Source organism: Pelecanus crispus, chromosome Z (assembly GCF_030463565.1).
Source record: "Pelecanus crispus isolate bPelCri1 chromosome Z, bPelCri1.pri, whole genome shotgun sequence".
Taxonomy (NCBI): Eukaryota; Metazoa; Chordata; class Aves; order Pelecaniformes; family Pelecanidae; genus Pelecanus; species Pelecanus crispus.
In genome coordinates, this window is record NC_134676.1 from 86409428 (window position 1) to 86422268 (window position 12841).

Genomic DNA, 12841 nt, shown 5'->3' on the forward strand with positions numbered 1-12841 from the left:
CAGCCCAAAAATGGAGTCTTTTGGGGTGAAATGCAGCCCTCTGCCACCAAATGGGAGCATTTTGGGGTGAAATTTGACATTTCAGCCCCAAAATGGAGGATTTTGGAGCAAAAATGCAGCATTTCAGCCCGAAACCAGAGCATTTTGGGGTGAAATGCAGCCCCTCTGCCCCCAAATGGGAGCGTTTTGGGGTGGAAATTTGACATCTCAGCCCCAAAATGGAGGATTTTGGGGTGAAATGCGGCCCCTCTGCCCAAAACCAGAGCGTTTTGGGGTGAAATGCAGCCCCTCTGTCCCCAAATGGGAGCGTTTTGGGGGTGAAATTTGACATCTCGGCCCCAAAATGGAGGATTTTTGGGGTGAAATGCGGCCCCTCCGCCCAAAACCAGAGCGTTTTGGGGTGAAATGCAGCCCCTCTGCCCCCAAAAGGGAGCATTTTGGGGGTGAAATTTGACGTCTCGGCCCCAAAATGGAGGATTTTGGGGCGAAATGCAGCCCCTCCGCCCAAAACCAGAGCGTTTTGGGGTGAAATGCAGCCCCTCTGCCCCCAAATGGGAGCGTTTTGGGGTGAAATTTGACATCTCAGCCCCAAAATGGAGGATTTTGGGGCGAAATGCAGCCCCTCCGCCCAAAACCAGAGTGTTTTGGGGTGAAATGCAGCCCCTCTGCCCCCAAATGGGAGCGTTTTGGGGTGAAAATTTGACATCTCAGCCCCAAAATGGAGGATTTTGGGGGCGAAAATGCAGCCCCTCCGCCCAAAACCAGAGTGTTTTGGGGTGAAATGCAGCCCCTCCTGCCCCCAAATGGGAGCGTTTTGGGGTGAAATTTGACATCTCAGCCCCAAAATGGAGGATTTTGGGGCGAAATGCAGCCCCTCTGCCCAAAACCAGAGTGTTTTGGGGTGAAATGCAGCCCCTCTGCCCCAAATGGGAGCGTTTTGGGGTGAAATTTGACGTCTCCAGCCCCAAAATGGTGGGATTATTGGGGTGAAATGCAGCCCCTCTGCCCAAAACCAGAGTGTTTTGGGGTGAAATGCAGCCGCTCTGCCCCCAAATGGAAGCGTTTTGGGGTGAAATTTGACGCCTCAGCCCCAAAATGGAGGATTTTGGGGTGAAATGCGGCATTTCAGCCCGAAACCCAGAGCGTTTTGGGGTGAAATGCAGCCCCTCTGTCCCCAAATGGGAGCGTTTTTGGGGTGAAATTTGACGTCTCAGCCCCAAAATAGGGGATTTTGGGGTGAAATGCAGCCCCTCTTGCCCAAAACCAGAGTGTTTTGGGGTGAAATGCAGCCCCTCTGCCCAAAACCAGAGTGTTTTGGGGTGAAATGCAGCCGCTCTGGCCCCCAAATGGGAGCGTTTTGGGGGTGAAATTTGACATCTCAGCCCCAAAATGGAGGATTTTGGGGTGAAATGCGGCATTTCAGCCCCAAAACCAGAGCATTTTGGGGCGCAATTTGATGTCTCACAGCCCCCAAATGGAGCGTTTTGGGGGTGAAACGTGGCCTCTCCACCCCAAACCCACAGCATTTAGGAGCAATCTTGGCGTCTTAGCTCAAAAACGGGGCCACTTTGGGGCCAGCCACTGCCCCTGCGCCCCCAAAAAGCCCCGTTTTCCCGATCCCGCCGCACCCCCCGCACCCCAAAAAGTGTCGATTTTGGGGCTGCCTCACCTTGTTTCTCCTCGAAAGCCGCCCAGAGGAGGTGGATGTTGGGTTTCCTGGGCAGGTGATAACCGCACGCTCGCTGAAAAACGCTCCTGGCCCCCGTCACCCGTGTGGTTTCCAAATATTTGGTGTACTGCAGGGAAAAATAAAGGTGGAAAAAGGAGGGGGGGACAGACAGACGGACGCGTGAGCATCCCCCCGCCGCCCGGCCCGGGCGGGGATGTGCTAGATCGGGTGGGGGGCACTCACGTTAAGACCCCTCTCTTCCGAATTTCCTGCGCCCTCTTAGGCAGGGGAAGGTGCCGCGGGCGGGTAAAAAAGCAGCAGCGGAATTTAAAAAAAGGGTGTTAGAATGGTGGTTTTTTGTTGTTTAGAAGAGAAAAAAAGAGTTAAAACCAGCCCCCCGCCGCCCGTCGGGGGCGTGAGGGGGGGATAAAAATAACCCCCAAATGAACCTGATTTGCTTTTGGGGTGAGGGTTTTACTTTTTGGGGATTTTTTTTTTTTTTTGCTTTTAGGGGGGGTGTTTAGTTTTTGGGGAATTTTTTTTGCTTTTGGGGCGGTGTTTACTTTTTAGGAATTCTTTGGCTTTTGGGGTGGAGGTTTTACTTTTTTGGGGATTTTTTTTTGGCTTTTGGAGTCGGGGTTTTTTGGCTTTCGGGAGCGCCTTTTCGGTTTTTGGGCGCTTGGGGTGGGGTTTTTGGGCTTCCGGGGTGGCCTTTTTGGCTTTCGGGGGGGCTTCTTGGGGTTTTCAGCTCTTGGGGCTTTGGGCTTTCGGCGTTTTGGGCTTTTGGGGCGACGGTTTTGGCTCTTGGGAGGGGGGGGGTTTGGCTTTTGAAGTGGGGGGGTTCAGCTTTTTGGGGGGCTTTTTCGGCTTTGGGGGGGGTCTTCTGGTTTTTGGGGCAAGTTTTGGGGCTTCTGGCTTTTGGGGTCTTGGGGGGGGTCAGGTTTTGGAGTGGGCTTTTTGGCTTTCGGGCTTTTGGGGTGGTATTTTGGGCCCCTGGGAGGGGAGTTTCGGCTTTTGGGGGGGCTTCTGGGCTTTGGGGTGGGGTTTTTGGGCTCTTGGGAGGGGCGCTCAGCTTTCGGAGTGGGCTTTTTGGCTTTCGGGTTCGGGTTTTTGGGGTGGCATTTTTGGCTCTTGGGGTGGCATTTTTGGCTTCAGGGCTTTTGGGTGGGATTTTGGGCTCTTGGGAAGGGGGGTTCAGCTTTCAGGGTGGGCTTTTGGCTTTCAGGATAGGGGTTTTGGTTCTTGGGGTGGCATTTTCGGCTCTTGGGGTGGCATTTTCGGCTTCAAGACTTTGGGCTTTTGGGATGGGATTTCAGGGTGGGATTTTGGGCTCTTGGGAAGGGGGGTTCAGCTTTCGGGGTGGGCTTTTTGGCTTTCAGGATAGGGTTTTTGGCTCTTGGGATGGCGTTTTTGGCTTCGGAGCTTTGGGCTTTTGGGGTGGGATTTTGGGGTGGGGGTTTTGGGCTCTTGGGAAGCGGGGTTCAGCTTTCGGGGGCGGGCTTTTCGGCTTTTGGGGTGGGCTTTTTAGCTCCTGGGGCGGCGTTTTTGGCTTTGGGGCTTTTGGGGTGGGATTTGGGGCTCTTGAGAAGGGGGGTTCAGCTTTCGGGATGGGTTTTTTGGCTTTCAGGGTCTGGGGGCTCTTGGGGTGGCTTTTTGGCTTTTGGGAGGGGAGTTCAGCTTTTGGAGGGGGGTTCGGCTTTGGGGAGGGGTTCAGCTTTGGGGTTTTTGGGCTTTCAGGGTTTTGGGGAGGCGTTTTCGGCTCTTGGGAGAGGGGTTTCGGCTCTTAGGGGTGGGTGGGCGACGGAACGCGGCTGTGGAAAAAGAGGGAGAGGGGGGGTCCCGCCGCGGCGGTCTCACCTTGATCCAAAATTCCTCGTAGAGGGCGCAGGCGATGACGCAGCGTTCGAAGAGGACGATGGTGCGTTCGTGGGAGCCGGCCGCCATTTCGTAATCCAAATAATCCCGCCAATTCCGCAGCTGAGCCCTCTCCAGCGGTTTGACGTGGAAATAGGGACGCTTGATCTGCCCGAAAATTGGGGCGCGGGCGTGAAAAAAAAAGGGGCGCCGGCGTTTTAGGCAAGGGGAGGGGGAGCGGTCGACGCGCCCCGACGTACCCCGTCCTCGAAATTCCAGCGTTTGCTGACTTCCGCCTCGTTTTGCGCGTAGATTTGTTGCCCGCATGGAGATCACCAGCTCCCGGATTTTTTTCCTGGTCGAGATCCTCCTGGGAATTCAATGGGACCACGGGTGGGAAGCGGGGGGGATCCCCAGAGACCCCCTCCCCGATCCGGGGATTCCTATTTTGGGTGCCTACCTGGGTGTCGGCCGCCGCCGCCGCCGCTTTCCCCTCCACGCCGGGGGGGAGATCCTCTCCCGGCGGCGCTTCCGTCCCTTCCGGCTCCGGCGGTTTCGGCACGGGATCGGTGGCCAGCTTGGATTGCACCCAGAGAAGCTCCTCCGGGGACAAAATGTCTTTGGGGGGGTTGTGGAGGACGTGCTCCTTGAACCTGGGGGGGCACGAGGCTCAGCACCCTCGGCGCTCCCGGGATGCGGAACGCCGAGGATCTGGCCGCGGCCGGGGATTTTCCCCGGCACAAAGTAGGAAGCCGCTGCGGTATTTTTGTGATTATTTTGCCCCCGTGGCTTTTTCCGCATGGATTATTTTGTCCCCCCGGCATTTTCCGCGGGGATTATTTTGCCCCCCTGGCATTTTCCGCGGGAATTATTTTGCCCCCGCGGCATTTTCCCGCGGGAATTATTTTGCCCCCGTTTTTTTCCGCATGGATTATTTGCCCCCCTGGCATTTTCCGCGGGGATTATTTTGCCCCCCCCGGCATTTTCCGCGGGGATTATTTTGCCCCCCCCCGCATTTTCCGCGGGGATTATTTTGCCCCCGCGGCATTTTCCGCGGGAATTTTTTTGCCCCCCTGTTTTTTTCCGCATGGATTATTTTGCCCCCCTGGCATTTTCCGCGGGATTATTTTGCCCCCGCGGCATTTTCCGCGGGAATTATTTTGCCCCCCTGGCATTTTCCGTGGGGATTATTTTGCCCCCCTGGCATTTTCCGCGGGATTATTTTGCCCCCCTGGCATTTTCCGCGGGGATTATTTTGCCCCCCCGGCATTTTCCGTGGGAATTATTTTGCCCCCCGCGGCATTTTCCGCGGGAATTATTTTGCCCCCGCGGCATTTTCCGCAGGAATTATTTTGCCCCCCTGTTTTTTTCCGCATGGATTATTTTGCCCCCCTGTTTTTTTCCGCATGGATTATTTTGCCCCCCTGGCATTTTCTGCGGGGATTATTTTGCCCCCGTTTTTTTCCGCATGGATTATTTTGCCCCCCTGGCATTTTCCGCGGGGATTATTTTGCCCCCCTGGCATTTTCCCGCGGGGATTATTTTGCCGCTGGGAAGTTTTACCGTTGTGGCTGTTTTCCGTGGGGATATTTTCCTGCCGCGGTATTTTCCACAGGGCCGTTTTGCCGCTGCAGGTATTATTTTACCCGGAGCGATTTTGCTGCTGCGGGTATTTCCCACAGGGATATGTTGCCACCACGGGGGTATTTTCCACGGGGAAATTTTGCCGCCGGGATATTTTGCCGCCGTGGGTACTTTCTGTGGGGATGTTTTACCTCCACGGGCATTTTCCACAGGGATATTTTACCACTGTGGCCATTTTCTGTCGGGATATTTTGCCGCAGGGATATTTTACTGCCGCGATTATTTTCCGTGTGGGATATTTTGCCACCACGAGCATTCACCACCATGGATATTATTTTCCGTGGCCACATTTCACCCGTGATTATTTTCTACAGGGATATTTTGCCGCCCGCGGGCATTTTCCCGGGGATGTTTTAGCACCAGGATACTTTACTACCACAGATATTATTTTCCGTGGGGATATTTTAGCACCGCGGGGATATTTTCGCGCCGGAGCGGGTACGTACTTCTCCCAGTGATGGTTGTAGAGCTGCGTGGGCATGGAGAGGACGCGGTCGTAGATACCGGTGACGGCTCGGAGATCTCCCTGTTCCCGTTCCCACTCCACGTAGAGCTCCCACAATTTATCCGAACGGAAATCCATGCCGGCCGCCGCCCACCCGCCGCCTCGAAAACGCTAACGGAGAGAGACGGGGAAGTGGGACGGGAAGCGCCGGCATGGCGATTGGTGACGCCGGAGCTGTTTGCCGCCTCGCCTGGTACTCACCCGCGGATTTTTTGGATGGATTCGGGAAGATTCATGTCCAGCGTGGATTGGAGGTAGGAGATGTAGTGGATCCACAGGTCCATGCTGAGGGGGATGGACTGCAGCCCCCCGCTCAAAAACCTAGCGGGGGGGGACGCCGAGCATCGCCGACTGTCCCCCCGCAGAATGGGGGACCCCCAACGAGTCAGGGTACCCAGCCCCCGGGCCCGAAATCAGGGTGAAACAACCCAAAATGGCTCCAGCAGGGCTGGAAACGGGGGTGAAAACACCCGGCAGCGCCCCAAAATGGTTGGGAAAGCTCATGTGGTTGGTAAAAGCAGTGGAGAAATGGTGTGGAGACGCCCGAAACGTCCCGGGGACCCCAAAACACCCTGTGTGGCCACCGAAGAGGGGAACACAGGGGGGTGACACCCCAAAAACAGCACGGGGACCCCCAAAACACCCCATCTGACCACCCCAGAGGGGAACACAGGGGGGTGACACCCCAAAACCAGCACGGGGACCCCCCAGAACAACCCCATCTGCCCACCATAGAGGGGAAAACGGGGGGGGTGACACCCCAAAACCAGCACAGGGACCCCCCAAAAACACCCCATATGCCCATCACAGAGGGGAACACAGGGGGTGGACACCCCAAAACCAGCGCAGGGAGCCCCCAAAACACCCCATCTGCCCACCAAAGAGGGGAACACAGGCGGGTGACACCCCAAAACCAGCACAGGGAGCCCCCAAAACACCCCGTCTGCCCACCAAAGAGGGGAAAACCAGGGGGTGACACCCCAAAACCAGCGCAGGGAGCCCCCAAAACACCCCATATGCCCACCAAAGAGGGGAACACAGGCGGGTGACACCCCAAAACCAGCACGGGGACCCCCAAAACGCCCTGCCAGCCCACCCCAGAGGGGAAAACCAGGGGGGTGACACCCCAAAAACAGCACGGGGGAACCCCAGAACAACCCCATCTGCCCACCAAAGAGGGGAACACAGGCGGGTGACACCCCAAAAACAGCACGGGGACCCCCAAAATGCCCTGCCAGCCCACCCCAGAGGGGAAAACCAGGGGGGTGACACCCCCAAAACCAGCACGGGGACCCCCCCACCGCACCTCCTCGGTCTCCCGGCTGCAGTCGAAGCGCCGCTCCATGTCGGCGTATTTTTTCCAGTAGCCGTAGCAGTAGGGGTAGTGGGCGAAGAAGGCGTCGAAGGCTTTGCGGGCGGCGAAGAGGTGATTCTGCAGCGGTTTGGGGTAAAACCGGGCGGTTTGGTAACAGCAATAAGAGCGGTTAGTATTAGGGGTCTTCCAATAACGTATTTGTTAATTGAGGCTAGTAATTACACGGGAGGAATTGCTTCTGTCCCGAGGGAAACCAGCCTGGGCATTGGAGCATTCCAGGTGGTTTGTGCCGCGGTGAGTTTTAATTAGGGTTTTAACGAGGCTGGTGCGTGAGATGAGTTGTAACGAAGGTTTTAACGGGGCCGGGGGGCTCAGGGTGAGCTGTAGCAAAGGTTTTAACGGGGCCGGGGGCTCAGGGTGAGCTGTAACGAAGGTTTTAACGGGGCTGGGGGCTCAGGGCGAGCTGTAACGAAGGTTTTAACGGGGCCGGGGGCTCAGGGTGAGCTGTAGCAAAGGTTTTAACGGGGCCGGGGGCTCAGGGTGAGCTGTAACGAAGGTTTTAACGGGGCCGGGGGCTCAGGGCGAGTTTTAACGAAGGTTTTAACGGGGCCGGGGGGCTCAGGGTGAGCTGTAACGAAGGTTTTAACGGGGCTGGGGGCTCAGGGTGAATTTTAAAGAAGGCTTAACACTGCTGGAGACTTAGGGGGGGGGGCGGGGGGGATGTAATGAAGGTTTTAACGGGGCTGGGGGCGTGAGATGAGTTGTAACGAAGGTTTTAACGGGGCCGGGGGCTCAGGGCGAGCCTGTAACGAAGGTTTTAAACGGGCCGGGGGCTCAGGGCGAGCTGTAACGAAGGTTTTAACGGGGCCGGGGGCTCAGGGCGAGCTGTAACGAAGGTTTTAACGGGGCCGGGGGCTCAGGGTGAGCTGTAACGAAGGTTTTAACGGGCCGGGGGCTCAGGGCGAGTTTTAACGAAGGTTTTAACGGGGCCGGGGGCTCAGGGTGAGCTGTAACGAAGGTTTTAACGGGGCTGGGGGCTCAGGGGTGAATTTAGAAGGCTTAACACTGCTGGAGACTTAGGGGGGGGGCGGGGGGGATGTAATGAAGGTTTTAACGGAGCTGGGGGGCGTGAGATGAGTTGTAACGAAGGTTTTAACGGGGCCGGGGGCTCAGGGCGAGTTGTAACGAAGGTTTTAACAGGGCCGGGGGCTCAGGGCGAGTTTTACGAAGGTTTTAACGGAGCCAGAGGCTCACGGCAAGTTTTAATGAAGGTTTTAACGGAGCCAGAGGCTCAGGGTGAGTTGTAACGAAGGTTAACACTGCTGGAGACTTGGGGGGGCGGGGGGGACGTAACGAAGGTTTTAATTGGGGCTGGGGGCTCAGGGCGAGTTTTAAGGAAGGTTTTAACAGGGCTGGGGGCTCAGGGCGAGTTTTAAGGAAGGTTTTAACGGAGCCAGAGGCTCAGGCAAGTTTTAACGAAGGTTTTAACGGGGCCGGGGGCTCAGAGCGAGTTGTAATGAAGGTTTAAACAGAGCCAGAGGCTCACGGCGAGTTTTAACGAAGGTTTTAACGGAGCCAGAGGCTCAGGGCGAGTTTTAACAAAGGTTTAACACTGCTGGAGACTTGGGGGGGGATGTAACGAAGGTTTTAATTGGGCTGGGGGTCAGGGTGAGTTTTAATGAAGTTTCAACGGGGCCAGTGTGTCTTAATGAAGACTTTAATTACCTCTTGCTCGACGTACTGCAGGAGCTCGGTCCAGGCGGTGAAGTCGTGGGGGTTGTTGCGCGCCGCCTGCCAAAACTTCTCGAAATCGAGGGGGTAGGCGAGGGCGGGCTCCTCGGCGGGGGGCTCGGGGTCCCGGGGAGGCGGGGCTCCTCGGGCGCGGCCGGGGGGGGGGCTCCTCGGGCTCGGGGGGGGCGGGGGCGGCGGCGCCGTTGCAACTCTGGGGGACGGGGGGGGCGGGGGGGGCATCGCTGCGTTCCTCCTCCTCGGCGGGGGTGGGGGGCGGCAGCTCTGCCACGGGGGCTGGCGGGGGGGGACACACACGCAGAGGGTGACGCAGCGTTAAGGGTGGGTGCCCTCGCCCCGTGGGTGGAGGGGGACCCAGGGGCCTGAGGGGGGGGCCCTTGGGGGCCCCCTGCAGCCCCCCCCCCCCCCGGCTCTGCCCCCTCCCCCTTTTGTGCCCCACGGCGGCACCCGCTCCCATCCCCGTTCATGGAATCACGGAATCGTTTCGGTTGGGAAAGAGCTTTAAGAGCGTCCAGTCCAACCGTCAACCTAACGCTACCGCGTCCACCGCTAGGCCAATTAAGGGCAGAGTCATAATTAATTTCACGTTTCCTGCCTTGCCGGCTGGGTTATTTTTAATGAAAGCCAAAGTGGGAATCATTAAGGTTGGGAAGATCTCTAAGATCACCAGTCCAGCGTCACCCCAACACCCCCACGCCCACCAAACCATGTCCCCAGTGCCACCTCTGCCATTTTTTGACCCCTCCAGGGCTGGGGACTCCCCCACCTCTCTGGGCAGCCGGTTCCAATGCGTGACCGCTCTTTCCGTGAAGAAATTCCTCCTAATATCCAACCTAACCCTCCCCTGGCGCAGCTTGAGCCCATTCCCTCTCGTCCCATCGCTGTTCCTTGGGAGCAGAGCCCGACTCCCCTCCCTGCCCCCTCCTGCCAGGAGCTGCAGAGCGATCAGGCCTCCCCTCAGCCTCCTCTTCTCCAGGCTGAGCACCCCCAGCCGCTCCCCCCCAGCCCTGCGCTCCTCCATATTCCGCCTCCCCCCCGGCCCCCCATCCCGCCCTTCCCCTCCCCTCACGCCCCCACCCTCCGGCTCACCGGGGGGGCCGCCGCCGCCGTCTCCTCCGTCCCCCAGCGTCCCCTCGGCCCCACCGCGGCCCGGGCTAGCCGGAGCCTCCGGCCCCTCCGCCGCCATTTCGTCGCGCCGCCACCCCGCGGGCGCATGCGCGGCGCCGGGACCCGGATGAGGCAGCCAGCGAGGCGGCGGCGGGCTAGAGCGGCGACCGGGGGTGGGGGGGGGGGGTGAGCCGAGCAGCGCCGCCTGTCGGGCGGGAGGATCTATAGAGGCGAGGCTGCGCTCCAGCGCCCCGCACCACGGAGGCGCGCGCGCGCGCTAGGGGGACTTCCGGGTTCCCGTCCCACACCATAGAGACGTGGCGGGAAGGGAGGCCAGAGCGGCCGGGAGGCTCCGTGACAGCCGTAGGAATTTTGGGAAGGGGAAACCGGTACAAGGGGCTCCTGAACAACCATAGAGATGCGGCGGGAAGAGGGGCCAGAGCAGTCAACAGACTCTTGACCAACCATAGATACATGGGGCAAGAGAGGCCAGAGCGACCGGGAGGCTCCGTGACAACCACAGAGATTTTGGGAAGGGGAAACCGGCACAAGGAGCTCTTGACCAACCATAGAGATGCGGCGGGAAGAGGGGCCAGAGCGGTCAACGACTCTTGACCAACCATAGAGACACGGGGCAAGAGAGGCCAGAGCAGCCGGGAGGCTCCGTGACAGCCGTAGGGATTTTGGGAAGGGGAAACCGGTACAAGGGGCTCCTGAACAACCACAGAGACACAGGTGGGAAGAGAGGCCAGAGCGGTCAACGGACTCTTGACCAACCATAGAGACACGGGGCAAGAGAGGCCAGAGTGGTCAACAGACTCTTGAACAACCATAGAGACATGGTGGGAAGAGAGGCCAGAGTGGCCAGGAGGCTCCGTGACAACCACAGAGATTTCGGGAAGAGGAAACCAGTACAAGGGGCTCTTGAACAACCATAGAGACAGAGATGGGAAGAGAGGCCAGAGCGGCCAGGAAGCTCTGTGACAGCCATAGGGATTTTGGGAAGGGGAAACCAGTAGAAGGAGCTCTTGAACAACCAGAGAGACACAGGGGAGGAGACAGACCAGAGCGGTTAAAAGACTCCTGAACAACCATAGAGACACAGCGGGAAGAGAGGCCAGAGTGGCCAGGAGGCTCCGTGACAACCATAGACATTTTGGAAGGGGAAACCGGTACAAGGGGCTCTTGACCAACCATAGAGACACAGGGGGGAAGAGACCAGAGCGGTCAACAGACTCCTGAACAACCATAGACACACGGTGGGAAGAGAGGCCAGAGCGACCGGGAGGCTCCGTGACAACCACAGAGATTTCAGGAAGGGGAAACCGGCACAAGGAGCTCTTGACCAACCATAGAGACAGAGATGGGAAGAGAGGCCAGAGCGGTCAACAGGCTCTTGACCAACCATGGGGGAAGGAACCACAGCTCGTTGAGCGACCATAGAGACAGCGCAGTGGGCCTAGAGTAGCCAACCACCATCTTGACCAAGGGAAGAGCGCCAAGCTTTACTGCAACCTTTATTCCACCGTATTTACAGTTAAGCTATTAAAAATTTATACATTATTTACAAATTAAATAATTCCTCCAACGCTGACGCTACCCAAAAGGGGAAAGGAAACCGTTTTGGAGTGAAAGGGAGTGGTTTTGGGGTCAAACGTCCCCAGCCTGGCGGTTGCCTGTGTGTCGCTCTTCCCTCCCCACAGTTTCCACCCCAAAACAAAGGAAATTTTGAGGAATCCACCCAAAAAAACCCCCAACGTCAAACAGAACCGGCCATGAAAATTCATAATTCTGGCTCAACACGTTAAAAAAACAAAACAAAACAAAAAAAAAGGGTAAAAAAAAAAAAAAAAAAATCAACTCCCCGAAGCGGCTCCTGGACGTTTTCCCATCACCGCTTCGTTATTGCAAAATTCCTCATTAATACACTCAAGTTTGGGACAACGAGAGGTAAAAATTGAAAGGGGGAGGGTGAAGAAAATCAACCTCATTACTGAAAATAACCATTCCCGCTCCTCCTCGCCCCCCCCCCAAAAAATCACCCGTCGCTGGCTCCTCGCCCCACGCCGTCCTCTCGCCGCCACCGGTTCTGGTGCGAAAAAAAAAAAAAAAAAAAAAAAAAAGACGTTTTCTGCCCCAAAACGCTCCGGTTGCCGCCGTCTCCGAACACGGTTTTATTTTTTTTTCCCTGAGATATTTGGGCTCCTCAAAGCCCTTTTCGGTTCAAAGAGGCACTGAAGTCGCGGCAAAAAGCAACGAGGCGAAAATTTGGCGGTCGGGAGGCGGAAGGTGACTAAAGGAGACCAAAAAAAAAAATCCCATTTCCCGGCGCCGTCGGCGGAGCAAAACCAGTAAAAACCAGTTTGGGCGCGCCGCGGCACCAGTTAGGGACTGGTCGGGGTCTGGCGGCGGATTCAGGGGTTTATTAAGTTGCCATGCGATGCCGGAGCGGCGCCGATCGGCAGCGTGGTTTCCCCTGACGGGCTTTAAGGGGGGGATATTTCGGTGCGGGAAGCGGCTTTCCCGGGGGGTGATGGGTTAATACTGTTAACGAGCTCGTTTGCTAACGAGGGGCGCGGTAGGTGAAAGCCGGGGAGGGGGGCACCCCAAAATCCCCGGTAAAGCGGTGGCAACTCAAAGCAGATGCAGCTCGAGGCGGTTTCAGCCTCGGTGACAACCCGCTCCGCAACCGGGAGAAGACTTTGGGTTAAAAATGGGCGATTTTGAGCAATTTCAAGCGGCGCCGGCACCCCGCTTGATCACCGTCACCGCAATCAAACGCCTTGTCCTTAATTACCGCCCCGAAACGCGCGCGGTTACCCCAAAACGCGCTACCGCTGGCTCTGAAACGCGCACCGGATCCTGCCTCGCTGGAATTGGGTTGAAAACAGGGAAAAACGGGGAAAAAGAGGTCAAGAAACGCAGCTGTTTGCCACGGTGCCGCAGAAAAAACGGTCAGCAATATTTTAGGGGCACCGACGGGCGTAGCCGGGAACCG

The 12841-nt window shown here is 57.4% G+C and overlaps 1 protein-coding gene across 1 annotated transcript; it reads right to left on the reverse strand.

Annotated features, from left to right (window-relative positions):
* Positions 1-1546: 1546 nt before the first annotated feature.
* On the reverse strand, positions 1547-8958 carry LOC142596736 (pre-mRNA-processing factor 39-like). The gene is given in 12 exon segments (XM_075727127.1): positions 1547-1587; positions 1670-1796; positions 3527-3691; positions 3784-3843; positions 3845-3874; positions 3876-3893; positions 3984-4176; positions 5614-5765; positions 5768-5783; positions 5874-5993; positions 6977-7104; positions 8713-8958. Coding segments are annotated over 12 exon segments (1296 nt in total).
* Between the last annotated feature and the right edge of the window lie 3883 nt (positions 8959-12841).